This window comes from Lithobates pipiens, unplaced genomic scaffold (assembly GCF_037356315.1).
Source record: "Lithobates pipiens isolate NorthernLeopardFrog02 unplaced genomic scaffold, aLitPip1_a1.2 Scaffold_13, whole genome shotgun sequence".
In the NCBI taxonomy this organism is placed as follows: Eukaryota; Metazoa; Chordata; class Amphibia; order Anura; family Ranidae; genus Lithobates; species Lithobates pipiens.
The window spans coordinates 517,388,394-517,404,115 of NW_027507718.1; the positions used below are offsets into that span (position 1 = coordinate 517,388,394).

General features: G+C 44.4%; 1 protein-coding gene across 1 annotated transcript in view; it reads right to left on the reverse strand.

Annotated features, from left to right (window-relative positions):
- Positions 1-1,865: 1,865 nt before the first annotated feature.
- Positions 1,866-15,722, reverse strand: part of LOC143976208 (vomeronasal type-2 receptor 1-like) — a 59,043-nt gene continuing 45,186 nt past the window's right edge. Inside the window, exon 3 of the mRNA XM_077478628.1 lies at positions 1,866-2,929. Coding sequence (XP_077334754.1) covers positions 2,045-2,929 — 885 coding nt within the window. The 3' untranslated portion in view covers positions 1,866-2,044. The remainder of the gene's footprint in view (positions 2,930-15,722) is intronic.

The following is a 15,722-nucleotide window of genomic DNA, read 5'->3' on the forward strand; positions in this document are numbered from 1 at the left end:
TCCAGCACATCACTTGCTTGCATTTCTCAGACTAGCTAGCACTGTAGGCCTGACACTGGCTCAGCCAGGCCTAAAGGTGATGCCCTTTGCAGGCAGGGACCGCAGGCCCCTATGGTGTAGCAAAAATAGTAAAGTTCCAGTGCTAGCTGTCCCTTTGGCTACTGCTCCCATTAGCACCTCTTCAGGCACCGCCAGTCCTCCCCTCTCCACTGTCCATGCCACCACAATCCTCCAGACTGGCTCTGTACACATCCAAGTCCTCTCAGGTGTGCCTCCTGGTCCTCCCGACTGTGTGAACACTCACCAGCCTCCTGGCTGCCTCTGTAGAACTCCTGGAGACTTTCCCTGCAGTGTTCTCCCGCTGTCCTCTCTTTCTCCTCCTGTGCCTCCTGGCCAGGACACCTCTGTGGGTCTGAGGGTCCAGTCCGCATACGAGCCCAGGCCCAAGGTCACCCCCCCAGACCGGGGAGCTCCCTAAAAGGATCCCGATAGCCTAACACCCCATCTCCATCTTCCACTTGATCCACTCCTCCACAGCTGGGCTGACCCTGGGTATTCAAGGAGGCCTGTCCCCTGCCAATCCAGATAGGGGATTGGCCAGGACTCCTCAGAATACCCCAGGTGACTCCACCTCTCTTTCCAGAAAGCAGGACAGGTTCTCCAATGCAAACTCTGCACTACATTTTACATTTACTTACTATGTACATTGTGTGTACTGAGTACAAAGTGATATGTACAATCTTTAGAACTGTAGTTACATTGAATAGCATGTTTCTAAAGTCTTGTACAACCCCACTTCCAAAAAAGTTGGGACGCTGTGTAAAAGCCACATAGAAACAGAATGCAATGATTTGCAAATCTCAAAAACATTTTATTCACCTTAGAAAATAGAAAACATATCAATTGTTTAAACAGAGAAAATGTACCATTTTAGGAATTTTATTACAACATGATTAAAAAGAAAACATACAATCAACACCCTATATGGACACAGTGACTAGTTATCCAATACGAATGCATTTATGAAGGTTGGATCTAAATTAGAAAAAAAATAACTTAGTAGTATGTCTAATAGAGAAAACTTGCTCACCAACACATTTCACTAGATATTAGCGTCATCAGGACAAATACTGGGTAGGTGCTGGTATATTTAAAAACAGAGTAAAAAAGAAGTGTATATAAGTATTACATATTGTATAAATCTGTATAGGCAAAACAGTAATTACTTCAACACATATCCAGGAGAGATACATATAGACATTACAACAAATACTGAAAACAACAACCAAACCAAAACAGAAAACATATATATGCTTGCCTGGTGAACCTGTATCCAGGGATATAGGGGCAACCCAACAGACTAGACAAATGCAGACAGAGGTGGAGACTCCAATCTAATATAAATATATGTCAAAGTGAGGCAAATACGTAACCCGTTGGCTGTAATACATCCACTGGGTAAAGAGGAAAAGCTATGGGCTTCTAGTGAAGCAGGATTCAGTCATACAAAATCCTAAAAGTAAATATAGATAAACAAGAAGATTGTATCAACCTGATGCTATTGGTGGTTGTCCATAACATTAGGTGCCAATAGTGTTCCTCGTGGCACTCATACGCTGCAGGGTGATGTCATCGACTGCCGGGTCAGTGTTCTTTTCCCCGCCCTACAGAGATGGGTGTCTGACGCTGGCCATGCTCACGTGCATGCCAGTGTACCGATGCCACCTTATTTACGTCTCCTCTTCCCCCATCTGCAGCCTATCACTTGCTGGCTGCTTACTATTAGGAGTGTGGTTTTTCACCAAGTGACGACACGATGCTTCACATGATAATGCACTTTGGTGCCAAACTCACGCAGTCATGCCTCCAAACACATTGCATCCTGTATTTAAGCTGCCAGGCACAAATGCCTGGGTTATATTCTGGGAGGACAGCCACACATTGTCGAGCAGCCCTTAGGGGTAAGTTGAAGCCTTGGTACGCTATTCATATGGAATTACTTAGTGAACTAAACAATTTGGAAAAATGAAAGTGCAGGAGGCAGTTACATAATGATCATTTCTAAGATAGTATTATTTTGTATGTTTCCTAAATCCATAAAAAAGGTTATATACTCTACCTTATGTCTGTAATAATGATGTTGCTTAGCATAAGATTTTCCTTTATAGAACTGATTCATATCATGTAATGCTTTTGCCATGGCTTCTACTGCATAATAAATCTGAGGAGGGGTTCCTTGAAGCACACAATGAAATAAATTAGGATAGAATTCATAGATAGACGTATCATAGAATGCTGGACATAATATGGAACTATTTTTATTTTCTTTGTTTGCAGACATGCACCTTGCAAGTGATAAATGATTTAGAGAATCTGTTATATTATTTAAGCACTTTATCTTATCAGTGCCATCAAAAAAATTTTCTTTATCTGGAAAGATTAGAGGATGGATTTCCACGGCCAGGCTACCATTAAATGCATCCATTGGAGTATATAGTGAAGGGCTGGGAGACCACAGAGGAGGAAAAATGAATGTTTTATTATAGAAAGCTAGATGATACAAAAATAATATATGGTCACTTACATAAGATCCACATACTACAATAACTTTAGCAATTGATTTATTAACAGTAGCAATGATATCTAGAAGTTGGTGCTTTCCATTAATTTTACTAATACGCATATAAGGTCCTATTGTTATTGTAAACTCAACACAAATACCATTACTATTCAGGTAGTTTGTAAAAATGTCCCTAACTGTGTCTCCTTCATCATCTTTTGAGGCCAATATTCCAACCCATGTCCAACCAAACTGTTTTAACAACTTAACTATAGTCATATATTGAACATGGTCATTTTGAAGTGTCCTGAAGACATGGGGATAAAGAAATCTATTTGTCAGAGAATAGTCTGTAGCTCCATAACTGATCTGAAAAAGAAAAAAAGTCATTATTTTCAGTGTTTATAGCCAATATTTTAGAAATATTTCTAAAAGCCCCCAAAAAAATATAAATCCAAAACGTCAACTCAAAACTAGACATATTATATTCAAATGTTGAAAAGAACTTTCTTTATTTGTACAATTTCTAATATTGGTTTCAACTGCATTACAAGTTAGCCAAACTTAGCCAGGATGGAAGAACATCAGGGTTCTTGGGGTCTAGATTTAGATATGATGATAAAGCATCCAAGGCTTATTTTATGAACATGCATAATGCATATAGTGATTTCCATTTGGTGAAACCATTCATCGTCATTCATCATCCAAGCCTAAAAAAGAGTTTAGGCTGGAGATAAACTTTAAAAATCTAACTTAACAAATGCTTCAGCATTCACACAAAAGTCACAAATACGTAACACCCGTAATGCTTGTAATACATGTATATTGTCAGGTACAATTCGTTGCTTTTCGTTGGGTGAATCTAACACAACCTAATATTCAATTTTTAGTGAAAATAGCCTTAAAAGCATTCTAGCAATAAAGAACATAGCTTAACAGTATGAGCTACCATTCGTCCTACAGAGGCGATAATTGGAGGGGGGCCTCTGTCTGCATTGTGTAAAAAAGGGGTTTGGAGATTCCTGTTCTCTAGGGATGAGCTGCAGGTTTGCACAATATTTGGGAGGTTCAGTGGATGGTCAAACTAATGGGTATTCCACTGAGCAAACCTTCAGCTGCAATGGGAAGTGAAACATTTACTGTTACTAAATCAGAGAGCTTCCTTCTCAGAAAGCCAGCACCCATGACTCGTCCATGCCCAGCCCATTCAGATGCCAACCTGAGATTTCCATTTGGCAGTTAAATGCAAACAAAGGGATGGGGATAGTGTTAAAAAAAAGTGTAAGCCCCCCCCCCCCCCCCCCCAAACTCATAGTAGACCTTTCAAGTCTGGCATTGATTTTAACCACTTAAGGACCGGAAGATTTGTCCCCTTAATGACTAGGCAATTTTTTTGCGATACTGCATCTCTTTAACCGACAATTGCGTGGTTGTGTGATGCTGTACCCAAACAAAATCAACGTCCTTTTTTTCCCACAAATAGAGCTTTCTTTTGGTGGCATTTGATCACCTTTGTGTTTTTTATTGTTTGCGCTATAAACAAAAAAAGACAGACAATTTTGAAGAAAAACAATATTTTTTACTTTTTGCTATAATAAATATCCAAATAAAAAATGTAAAAAAACGAATTTCTTCATCAGTTTAAGCCAATATGTATTCTTCTACATATATTTGGTAAAACAAGCGTATATTGATTGGTTTGTGCAAAAGTTATAGCGTTTACAAAATAGGGGATGGATTTATGGCATTTTTTTTATTATTATTTTTTTTACTAGTAATGGCGGTGATCATCGATTGCGGAGGGCAGATCGGACACTTTTGACACTTTTTTGGGAACATTGACATTTTTTATACAGGGATCAGTGCTATAAAAATGCACTGATTACTGTATAAATGTCACTGGCAGGGAAGGAGTTAACACTAGGGGGTGATCAAGAGGTTAAATGTGTTCCCTGGGAGGTGTTTATAACTGTGGGGGGGGGGACTGTCTGAGAGTACAGAAAGACCGATGTTCCTAATCACTCTGAACTTCCCTGTCAGAATGGGGATTCACCTGAACAAGTTGATCTGCCACAGTATAATGAAGGCTGCTGGATGGCAAGTGGTTAAGGGACACCCCATTTAAAAAAAAAAAAGATGTTGGTCCCTTCTAATTCTGGTATGGGTTTAGGGGTGAACCCCAACTCAAAAAAAAAGCCCCCACGGAGGACCACCAGGCTTGAGGGGAAAATGTCTATGGAAATCATGGAGGAGGACAGGAACATGAACGTCCGAGGATGAGAACCAAGAGCGTTCCTCCGTACCGAACCCTTTCTAATGCACCAGATACTGTATGCATCCACGGAACCTACGGGAGTCAACAATGGACTGTACTTCATACTCCTTATGGTTCCCAACCTGTATAGGGTGAGGATGAGGCACCGGATGGTAAAGCGGTTACAGGAGGTTTTAATAAGGAGACATAAAATACATTTGAAATATGCATATTAGAAGGAAAGTCTAATGTGTAAGCCACTAGGTTAATCCTGCAAAGAATACGGAAAGGCCCAATAAACCGAGGTGCGGACTTCAGAGAGGGAACACAAAGTCGAAGGTTGCGAGATGAAAGCCAGACCCTGCCCCCAACCTGGTTGGAAGGTGCAGGCAGGCGTCTGCGGTCAGCATGGAGTCTGTACCTATCATTAGCATGTGGCAAAGCCTCCTGGACTTGTGCCCAAGTGGAACGAAGACCACGGAGATGCTCCTCTAACACAGGAATACTCTGCAGGAACAAATGAGTCAGGCAACATGGAACCATAGTTCGCCATAAACGGGGACAATCGGAAAGCAGAATTCAAGTCACTATTGTGAGCAAACTCTGCCCATGGTAAGAGGTCTGACCAGTTGTTATGATGGTCAGAAATATAGCAACATAGGAATTGCTCCAAGGACTGATTGACTCGTTCTGCGGCCCCATTAGTCTGTGGGTGATACTCAGAGAAGATGTCAGGGAAGAAACGAAGATCAGCCCCGTCAGTTTCACTGTTTACCTGCGTGCATACGCGGCGGAACGGCACTTCGCTAAACACGCGTTCGTGGCTCTGCAGAACGGCGCGCATGCCAGCGCACTAACGCACGCATAACATTTATCCCCTGCTGGTCTATAAAAGCTACCTGGCTGTTCAGACAAATTGCTAGTTCGTCTCTCAGCTTCCCTGTGATCTTGTTTCCCGCTGATCGTTTATCTGTTGTGACCCAGATTGTTTGGACCTATGCTGACTGTCTCCGGGACCTGACTTCTGGCTTGTTTTACGGACTCTGCATACCTCCTGTGTTTGACCCTTGGCCTGTAATCGGATTTGTCTCCAGTCTCCTGTGCCTTGAACCTCAGCCTGTTTCTGGGTTGTCTCCTATCTCCAGTGCCCTGACCTCCTGCCTGTTCCTGGACTTCCTGCTTTCTCCTGTGTTTGACCCTCAGCCTGCTCTTGGATTTCCTTTTAGCCGGCCTACAGACTTGTCTCTGCTGCTGGCTTCCCAGCCTGTTCTGGATTTGTTGTCTTACTTACCTGCTGGGTCCAAGACCTATCCTGCACAGCTATCCAGTCCCTTGCAGACCTTCACGCAAGTCCAGGCATCCTGCTGGTAGCTTGTGCCTCTTTGTGCAATCCACCCTCTGTACCATCTCCAGGGGTGGAGTGCGCTTAGTCGCAAGAGTGAACCGCTCTCTGCATCTTGGCCTCGGTGAGTACCCCTTTTCTGACAGGAGAAAGCAAGCTGAATTCCCAACTGTGCACAAAAGACTTGCCAGAACCGGGACAGGAACTGACTACCCCTGTCCGAGACAATCACCTTGGGTAGCTAATGTAAGTGAAAGATCTCCCGAGCAAAAATGGAAGCCAGTTCCTTAGAAGTGGACAACTTCTTAAGTGGAATAGAATGGGACATTTTCGAGAACCGGTCAACCACCATAAGGATAACTGTGTTGCCCTGGAATTTGGGTAACTCCACAATGAAATCCATAGACAGGTGGGTCCAGGGCCTCTCTCCATTGGGTATGGGTTGTAGGAGGCCCACTGGAAAGTGTTATGGAGTCTTACTCTGAGCACACATGGAACACGCGGCTATGAAGGCGGCTACATCAGCACGTAGACTAGGCCACCAGAATTGTTTGGAAATGGCCCAAAAAAGTGAATTCCTTCTAGGGTGGCCAGAAGCCTTGGGAGAATAGTAAGTCTGGAGCAAAGCAGTACGTAAACTCTCTGGGACAAAGCAGCGATCACAAGGTTTCTCAGGAGGAGCATGGACCTGAGTGGCAAGAATTTTGTCACCCAAAGGAGAAGTGAGACTGGTGCGAACCATAGCCAGAATATGATCAAGAGGAATCACAGGAACCAGAACCGACTGCATCTTGGAAGTGGAGGAATATTGTCATGACAAACCATCAGCCCTTACATTCTTAGTACCGGGTAAGAATGAGACAATGTAATTGAAACTAGAAAAGAAAAGAGCCCATCTCTTCTGGGAGAGAGGCGTTTAGCCTCAGACAAGAATGTGAGATTCTTATGGTCAGTAAGAATGAGAACCAGCACATTTGTACCTTTGAGGAGATGTCTCCATTCTTTCAAGGCTAAAATTATTGCTAACAGCTCTTTGTCACCAATCTCGTAATTGTACTCCGCAGGTGCCAATTTCTTGGAAAAGTAGCCACAACGATGCATACCGCTCTCAGAGGTAAGACGTTGAGACAGAAGCACGCCAACTCCAGTCTCAGAAGCATCAACCTCAAGGATAAAAGGTAACATAGTATCAGGATGTGCCAACACAGTAGCAGGGACAAAGGCAGCCTTGAGACTCTTAAAAGGCCTTAATGAATGCTGGAGACAAACTTTGTGGGATACCGTCCTTTCTGGTCATATCAGTCAGGGGCTTGATCAGAGACAAGAAATTATGAATAAACTTCTGATAATAGTTGGCAAAGCCAAGAAAATGCTGCAGAGGATGTAAACCCACGGGTCAGGGCCACTGTAGGACTGCTGAAAGTTTCTCTGGGTCCATCAAAAAACCAGCAGTGGAAATGACATAACCCAGGAATTTAACCTGTTCACAATGGAATTTGCACTTCTCCAATTTACAATAGAGATTGTTTTCTCTTAGTTTCTGAAGCACATGACAGACATCTGTGTGGTGGCCCTTCAGGGACTTGGAAAATATGAGGATACCGTTGAGATAAATAAAAGGTATTAAATGCAGTTTTCCACTCGTCGCTCTCCTTAATCCTCACGAGATTGTATGCCCCTCTCAAATCAAACTTTGTTGCTCCCTTGAGGCGGTCAAATAACTCCATAATCAACGGAATCAGATAGGCATTCTTAATTGTAAAACGATTGAGACCCCTATAATCAATACAAGGTCTCAGTTCACCACTCTTCTTTTTCACAAAGAAGAAAGCATCACCAGCAGGAGACAAGGATTTGCAGATGAAACCTCAAGAAAGTGCGTCTGCAACATACTCCTCCATGGCTCTATCCTCCAAGACCGGGCACGAAGGTATGGCACCAGGCCACGAAGGGTATGGCACCAGGTTGAAGGTCAATCATATGACCAGTGTGGAGGCAAACTACCGGCTCGACCTTTGTCAAAGACATCGCCAAAATCGCGGTACTCCTCCGGCAGGGAGGAAAGTGAAGAGGTGCACAGGACCTTGGCTATCGTCTGGAAGCATGACTTACTGCATTGTGGTGACCAGGAGAGAACCTCAGCACAGAGCCAATCAAAAGAGGGGCTGTGCCTCTGTAACCAAGGATAACCAATAACCATCAGAAACTTAGGTGAGGAAATAACTTGGAATTGGATTATCTCATGGTGAAGAGTCCCTACGGCCGTGAACAATGGAAGAGTCTCATGAGTCACATGGGAAGACTGTAGAGGTCTCCCGTCAAGAGCCTCAATGGCAAGTTGAGTGCTGTGTCACGCAGCTGCAGCAGAATCAAGTGCTTTGATACAAAGGCAGCATCAATGAACAGTCTTGCAGCCCCAGAGTCAATTAGAGACTGTATCTCAATGGACGACTCAGCCCAAGAAAGGGTAACCGAAAACCAGGGGCTTATCCTTCTGCATAATTGGGGACAAAACAACGCCATTTAAGGTCTGTCCATGACAGGATCATAAGGTACGGGCGTGCCCTGGACGGGTAGGACAAGACTTCAAAAAGTGACCAGCCTGGCCACAATAAAGACACAATCTCTCCCTCCTCCTAAGGGTTCTCTCATCCGCGGACATGTGAAGCCTAAGTGCATGGGTTCATCTTCAAAGACCGACTCTGTACCAGGAGGCATGGTAGGTGAGGGAGGCAAGGGTGGGAATGCAAAGTTTGGAGCAAATGTACAGGAGGCTTCCGCAAGTGCTCCTTAAAAAGGGAGTCTTTCTCTGAGTCAAACATGATAAACTTCTCCAGCTCAGTGGGTATATCTTGGGCTGCTATCTCATCCTTGATGGTATCCGAGAGACCATGAGCAAAAGCAGCCATGATGGCCTCATTGTTCCAAGCAACCTCTGCTGCCAGAGTAAGGGATTCAATGGCGTAATCGGCAACAGTTCTCGTACTCTGTTTGATGGACATGAGGCACTTGGCAGCAGAAGGGGAGCATGCGGTCACGTCAAATACCCTTTTAAAAGAAGCCAGAAACTCAGGGTAACTCAAGACAACAGGTTTTTGCTTCTCCCATAGAGGGTTTGCCCAGGCCAAGGCTCTCTCAAAAAGCAAAGATATCACGAAACCTATTTTGCTTCTGTCCGTGGGAAACGGCTGGGGCAACATTCCAAAGTATATCTCAACCTGGTTGAGAAACCCTTTGTATTGGACTGGATTGCCCCCAAATCGCTGGGGAAGTGGAGCGGAACCAGACGTACCTCTTATAGAGGTAATACTCGAGGCGGTGCCTGCACAGAGACTGGACCAACAGCAGGGATGGCCTGCAACACAGGTTGTACTGGAGCAGCCACAGTGGGAGAGTCCAGGTGTGTGACTCAGGAGCATTTGTAACGCCATTGGAAAACTGATCCAAGTAGTGATCCTGCTCTTCCAATCTGGAAAAAATGTTACCGGCAAGTGGATTGACTGCATCTTCTGATTTCATGGCCTTCGCCTACTGTCAGAAACCATGAATCAGACTGAGACAGAAGTACAGTTAAATCGAACTTGTTTAATAACAATAAAAAAAAGGTAAACTGAGTAAACTTAGTCAAAACATAGCCAGAGTTCAGGAACCAGAATGGATAGTCAGACAAGCCAAAATGTCAGGGAGCCAGAGATGAGCATAGTGGAACAGCAAACAGGATCTTGAGCCAGAAGGAATGTCAACCAAGCAAGTCTTTAACAGAAACACAGAAGAGCCTCTCTAGAGATGTGACCAAGACGAAGGCAGAGATCATCTGAGCTGGACGGCTTAAGTAGGTAGGACTGATGAGCAGGATATCATCAACGGGTGAGTCACTGTGGAGAGATAGGAGCTGGCAATTAGCCGACAGCTGAGTGGCCAGCTTTGAGAAGGAAGGGCTGAGCCCAGCCCTGACAGGGGTACATTATACTTCTACTCATTCCCCTAGAAAAGTGTAAAAAATAAATAAAAACCGCACACAGGTTTTAGACAAGTTTTGTTTTAAAAAATATTAAAAAATAAAAAAACAATGTCCCCTGATGTAGATCCATCATCAATCACGATGCTGCCTCCGCTGGACCCGAAAAAAAAACAAAAAAAAGCTCCACAGTCAACGAAGGATAACTGCCTACTGCAGGCTTCGGTGGCCCCACCTCTTACCTATATAAGAGCTGTCAACTGGCAATAAGCGGTTAGTATTCCTTAACGGCAAAGTGTTCTTTTTCTTTTTTGAGTTCCGATGGTGGTGTCGTGCTGTGATTGATGATGGATCTACATCAGGGGACATCGTTTTTTTACTGCTTTACATTTTTTTAATAAAGGACTTGTCAAAAAGCGTCTACTGTTTTTCTTTATTTTTGACACTTTTTTGGTGAATGAGTAAATGAGAAGGGGAACAATGTACCCTTACTCATTCACATGGGGGGGGGGGGGGGGCGGGGGCTGGGATCTGGGGGCTTCCTTAATCTGCCTGTAAAGTGACGCATGCACCATGTTTTTGACAAGTCCTTTATTAAAAAAAAAAAAAAAAAGCAATGTTCCCTGATGTAGAAACATTGTCAATCATGACGCCCAACGCATCACTGGACCTGAAAAAAAAGCTCCGCCCGTGACAAAGACTGACTGCCAAATGCCTACTCTACTTGGTGACTGCACTGGTCAGTAATCTCACAAAGGGCAGGGCCACCAGGTGACGTCAGCAGGTGGCCCGCACCTTACCTATGTAAGAACTGTCACCGGCAGAGTAGGCATTCGTCGAGGGCAGAGCTTTTTATTTTCAGGTCCAGCAGTGCTTGACAATGAATCTACATAGGGGCACCACGGAAGACATTTGTTTTAATAAACCATGTCGGGCAAGGCTGCGTGTTGACATCACTGCGTCCCCACTGACCCCGGAAGCATGGGTGGACTGTTCCTGTTTCTTTGCCGGTGATTTTTGCACACGAATCATGTAAGTGCATTCTAAATATTTTAATAAAGAGTTTATACTGTTTTACACTATTGGAGCATTCTCTCCTTATATAACCTAATCCGCGGCACATGATATGGCTGGCAATAAGTGACGGGTGTCTGAGACCATAGGAAGGCATATCTGTTTACAGCTTCCCATCGAGGGTTACTACCAAAGCTTGGTTGACCTTTCTAGCAATAGGTCCATATGATCCAGTAAGCGCTCCTGTTAACTGAGGTGGTGGGTGTCACTTAAGAAGCTCCCATTTATGTTGGTGTCGGGAACTTTAACCACTTAAGGACCGCCCCATGTAAATATACGTTGGCACAATGGCACGGACAGGCACAAGCACGTACCCGTACATGCCTGCCTTCCAGCGGGTGGGGGGGTCCCCTTCCACTGGCTGCGGCAGTCGGTTTCGCTTCAGGAGCGATCCGGGATGAGGGGATGGCCGTTGGTTTCTGGCCATCCCCTCGTGATTGCTCCTGGCGAATGAGAAGCTTCCCCTGCCTGTGTTTAGGAAATGATGTCACTCTCCTAGAGGCGGTCTTTTTGACCGGACAGCGAGGAGAGAAGACATCATAGTAAGTGCACCAACACTACACTGACACGTAGGTACACATAGGCACACTTTCACCCCCAGTCACCCCCTGATCACCCCCCCGATCACCCCCCCTCCCAGTCACAGTGTCACTGATTGCAGTGATCGTTTATTTACTGATCACTGCATTTAGTGTCAGTTGTGACTGTAAAAATTGTCAGGGCAGTTAGTGTTAGGTCCAGGGTAGCCCCCTACCCCCCCTAATAAAGGTTTAACCCCTTGATTGCCCCGCAGGTAACCCTTTCACCCCCTTTTGCCAGTGTCACTAAGCAATTGTTTTTCTGATCGCTGCATTAGTGTCACTGGTGCTGCTAGGTAGCTAGTTATTTTTTAGGTTCACCGCCAGGTTTTTATAGTGCTTGGTACCCCCATATACTACCTAATAAAGGTTTTAAACCCCTGATTGCCCCTAGAGTTAACCCTTTCACCAGCGATCACCGTATAAGTGTCACTGGTGACGCTGGTTAGCCAGTTAGTTATTTCGTTATTTAGGTTCCCTGTCAGGTTTTTATATAGCGTCAGGGACCCCCATATACTACCTAATAAAGGTTTTAACCCCCTGATTGCCCCTAGTTAACCCTTTCACCAGTGATCACCGTATAAGTGTTACGGGTGACGCTGGTTAGTTAGTTTGCTTTTTATAGCATCAGGGCACCCACCATTTATTACCCAATAAAGGTTTAACCTTCTGATCACCCGGCGGGTGATATCAATTAGGTTTTAGGGTCAGATAGGGTCTGCGTCGCCCCAGGCAGCGCTAGGCTAGTGCCAGTACCGCTAACACCCACACGCAAAGCATACACCTCCCGTAGTGGTATAGTATCTGAACAGATCAATATCTGATCTGATCAGATCTATACTAGTGTCCCCAGCAGGTTAGGGTTCCATAAAAACCGCATTGTTAGCGGGATCAGCCCAGATATCTGCTAGCACCTACGTTTTGCCCCTCCGCCCAGCCCACCCAAGTGCAGTATCGATCGATCACTGTCACTTACAAAACACTAAACACATAACTGCAGCGTTCGCAGAGTCAGGCCTGATCCCTGCGATCGCTAACAGTTTTTTTTGGTAGCGTTTTCTGAAGGCGGTGCTTGGTTTTTGGGGTCCCGTATGCGGCTAGACTCCCAAAAAGTCCCACACGTGGTATCCCCGTACTCAGGAGAAGCAGTAGAATATATTTTGGGGTATAATTTCACATATGCCCATAACATGTGTGAGCAATATATCATTTAGTGACAACTTTGTGCAAAAAAAAAAAAAAAGTTTGTATTATTCCCACAACTTGTGGCAAAATATAAAAATATTCCATGGACTCAACATGCCTCTTAGTAAATAGCTTTTGCCATTTTATGGCCTTCGAAACTGTGATGGTAGTGAGGAGTGAAATCAAAAATTTGTACCCAAAAATCCTGAAGGCAGTGATTGGTTTTCGGGGTGCCGTACGCGGATAGACTACCAAAATGTCCAACGTGTGGTATCCCCATACTCAGGAGAAGCAGCAGAATTTATTTTGTGGTGCAATTCCACATATAACTATGGCATGTGTGAGCAATATATCATTTAGTGACAACTTTTTGTAAACTTTTTTTTTTGTCATTATTCAATCACTTGGGACAAAAAAAATATTCAATGAGCTCAACATGCCCCTCAGCAATTTCCTTGGGGTGTCTACTTTCCAAAATGGGGTCATTTGGGGGGGGGGGGGTTTGTACTGCCCTGCCACTTTAGCACCTCAAGAAATGAGATAGGCAGTCATAAATGAAAAGCTGTGTAAATTCCAGAAAATGTACTCTAGTTTGTAGATGCTATAACTTTTGCGCAAACCAATAAATATATGCTTATTGACATTTTTTTTACTAAAGATATGTGGTCCGGGGCTTAAGTGGTTAAAGATCATTTTTGCTGATGAGGGTCTTTTTTACTATTTTTCCTTCACGTGGACTTTGTACACTTTAATATTTTTATCACAATAATTACTTCACTGTGGGATTAACAACCTACACCCCATCTCCTTGCTCACCTTCCTCAAACTCAATCTATCCAAAACCGAACTTATAATTTTTCCTCCCCCATATGCCCCTTCCCCTGATCTCACTGTCAAAATCGATGGCACAACCATAAGCCCATCCTCACACGCCAAGGTTCTAGGTGTAGTCCTGGACTTTGAACTCTCCTTCAAGCAACACATCCAATCACTGTCCAAATCCTGCCGCCTCAACCTTCGCAGCATCTCCAAAATACGCTCCTTTCTAACCAATGACACAACAAAGATCTTAATTCACTCGCTGGTCATCTCTCGCCTCGACTACTGCAACTCCCTTCTCATTGGCTTATCTCTACATTAGGGGTCTCAAACTGGTGGCCCTCCAGATGTTGCGAAACTACAAGTCCCATCATGCCATTGCCTTTGGGAGTCTTGCTCTTAACTGTCAGCCTTGCAATGCCTCATGGGGCTTGTAGTTTTTCAACAGCTGGAGGGTCACCAGTTTGAGACCTCTGCTTTATATAGTCTATCACCTCCATGAACACTGCTGCCAGACTCATCCACCTTACCAATTGCTCTGTGTCTGCTACTCCTCTCTGTCAATCCCTCCACTGGCTTCCGCTCAGCCAAAGAATTAAATTCAAAATACTAACAACTACGTACAAAGCCATCCACAACTCTGCCCCCAGCTACATCACTAGCTTAGTCTCTAAACACCAACCTACTCGTTCTCTTCATTCCTCTTAAGATCTCCTGCTCTCTAGCTCCCTCATCACCTCCTCCCATGCTTGCCTCAAGGACTTTTCCAAAGCCTCTCCAATCCTATGGAATGCCTTCTCTCAATCTGTCCGCCTATCTCCTACTTTGTTAGCTTTTAGATGATCCCTGAAAACCCTTCTCTTCAGAGAAGCCTACCCTACCCTCACCTAGCAACTGTATTTTCATTTTCTCCATAAGCTCATCCCCCACAGTTATTACCTTTCGTTTCAACTTGACCCTCCCTTCTAGATTGTAAGCTCTAATGAGCAGGGCCCTCTGATCCCTCCTGTATTGATTTGTATTGTAAGTGTACTGTCTGCCCTCATATTGTAAAGCGCTGCTCAAACTGTTGGCGCTATATAAATCCTGTATAATAATAATAATAATAATTAATGGTTATTGAATTGTTTATATCACATTTTCAACTAGCGCAGATTTTTTGGACATAATCAAATAGTAATTGAACTTCAATAGTCCATAGAGTGAAATAATATTTATATAGAGTGATAAAAGTGCAAAAATAGGCCCAGAAGTATAGATTTCAGTGATCCCACAACCATGATGACAGATGCCACTAATACGGGGCACTGATGACATGTGACACTGATGACAGATGGCACCAATATGTGGCACTGATGAAAGATGGCACTTATACGTGGCACTGATGACAGATGGCACTAATACGTGGCACTGATGACACATGAAACTGATGACAGATAGCACTGATACGTGGCATTGATGACATGTGACACTGATAACAGATGGCACGTGACACTGACAGGTGGCACTGATGAAAGATGGCACTGATACGTGGCACTGATGACAGATGGCACTAATATGTGGCACTGATGACACGTGACACTGATATGGCACTGATGACAGATGGCACTATGTGGCACTGATGACACGTGGCACTGATGTGGCACAGATGGCACTTATACGTGGCACTGGGGACAGATGGCACTGGGGACAGGTGCCATTGACAACCGGTGGCACTGGGGACAGATGGCACTGACAACAGGTGGCAGAGGTGGCAGTGGGGACAGATGGCAGTGGGGGCAGATAGCAGTGGGGGCAGATGGCAGTTTATTTTACGTTTTTTTTGTGGAACTTACGGCCGCTGCAGCCGTTCATCTCTCCCTCCTCACACGGTGTCTCTGTGTGAGGAGGGAGAGTGGCACTGAGAGATGATCTCATATGTTTACATATGAGATCATCTCTCATTGGACACG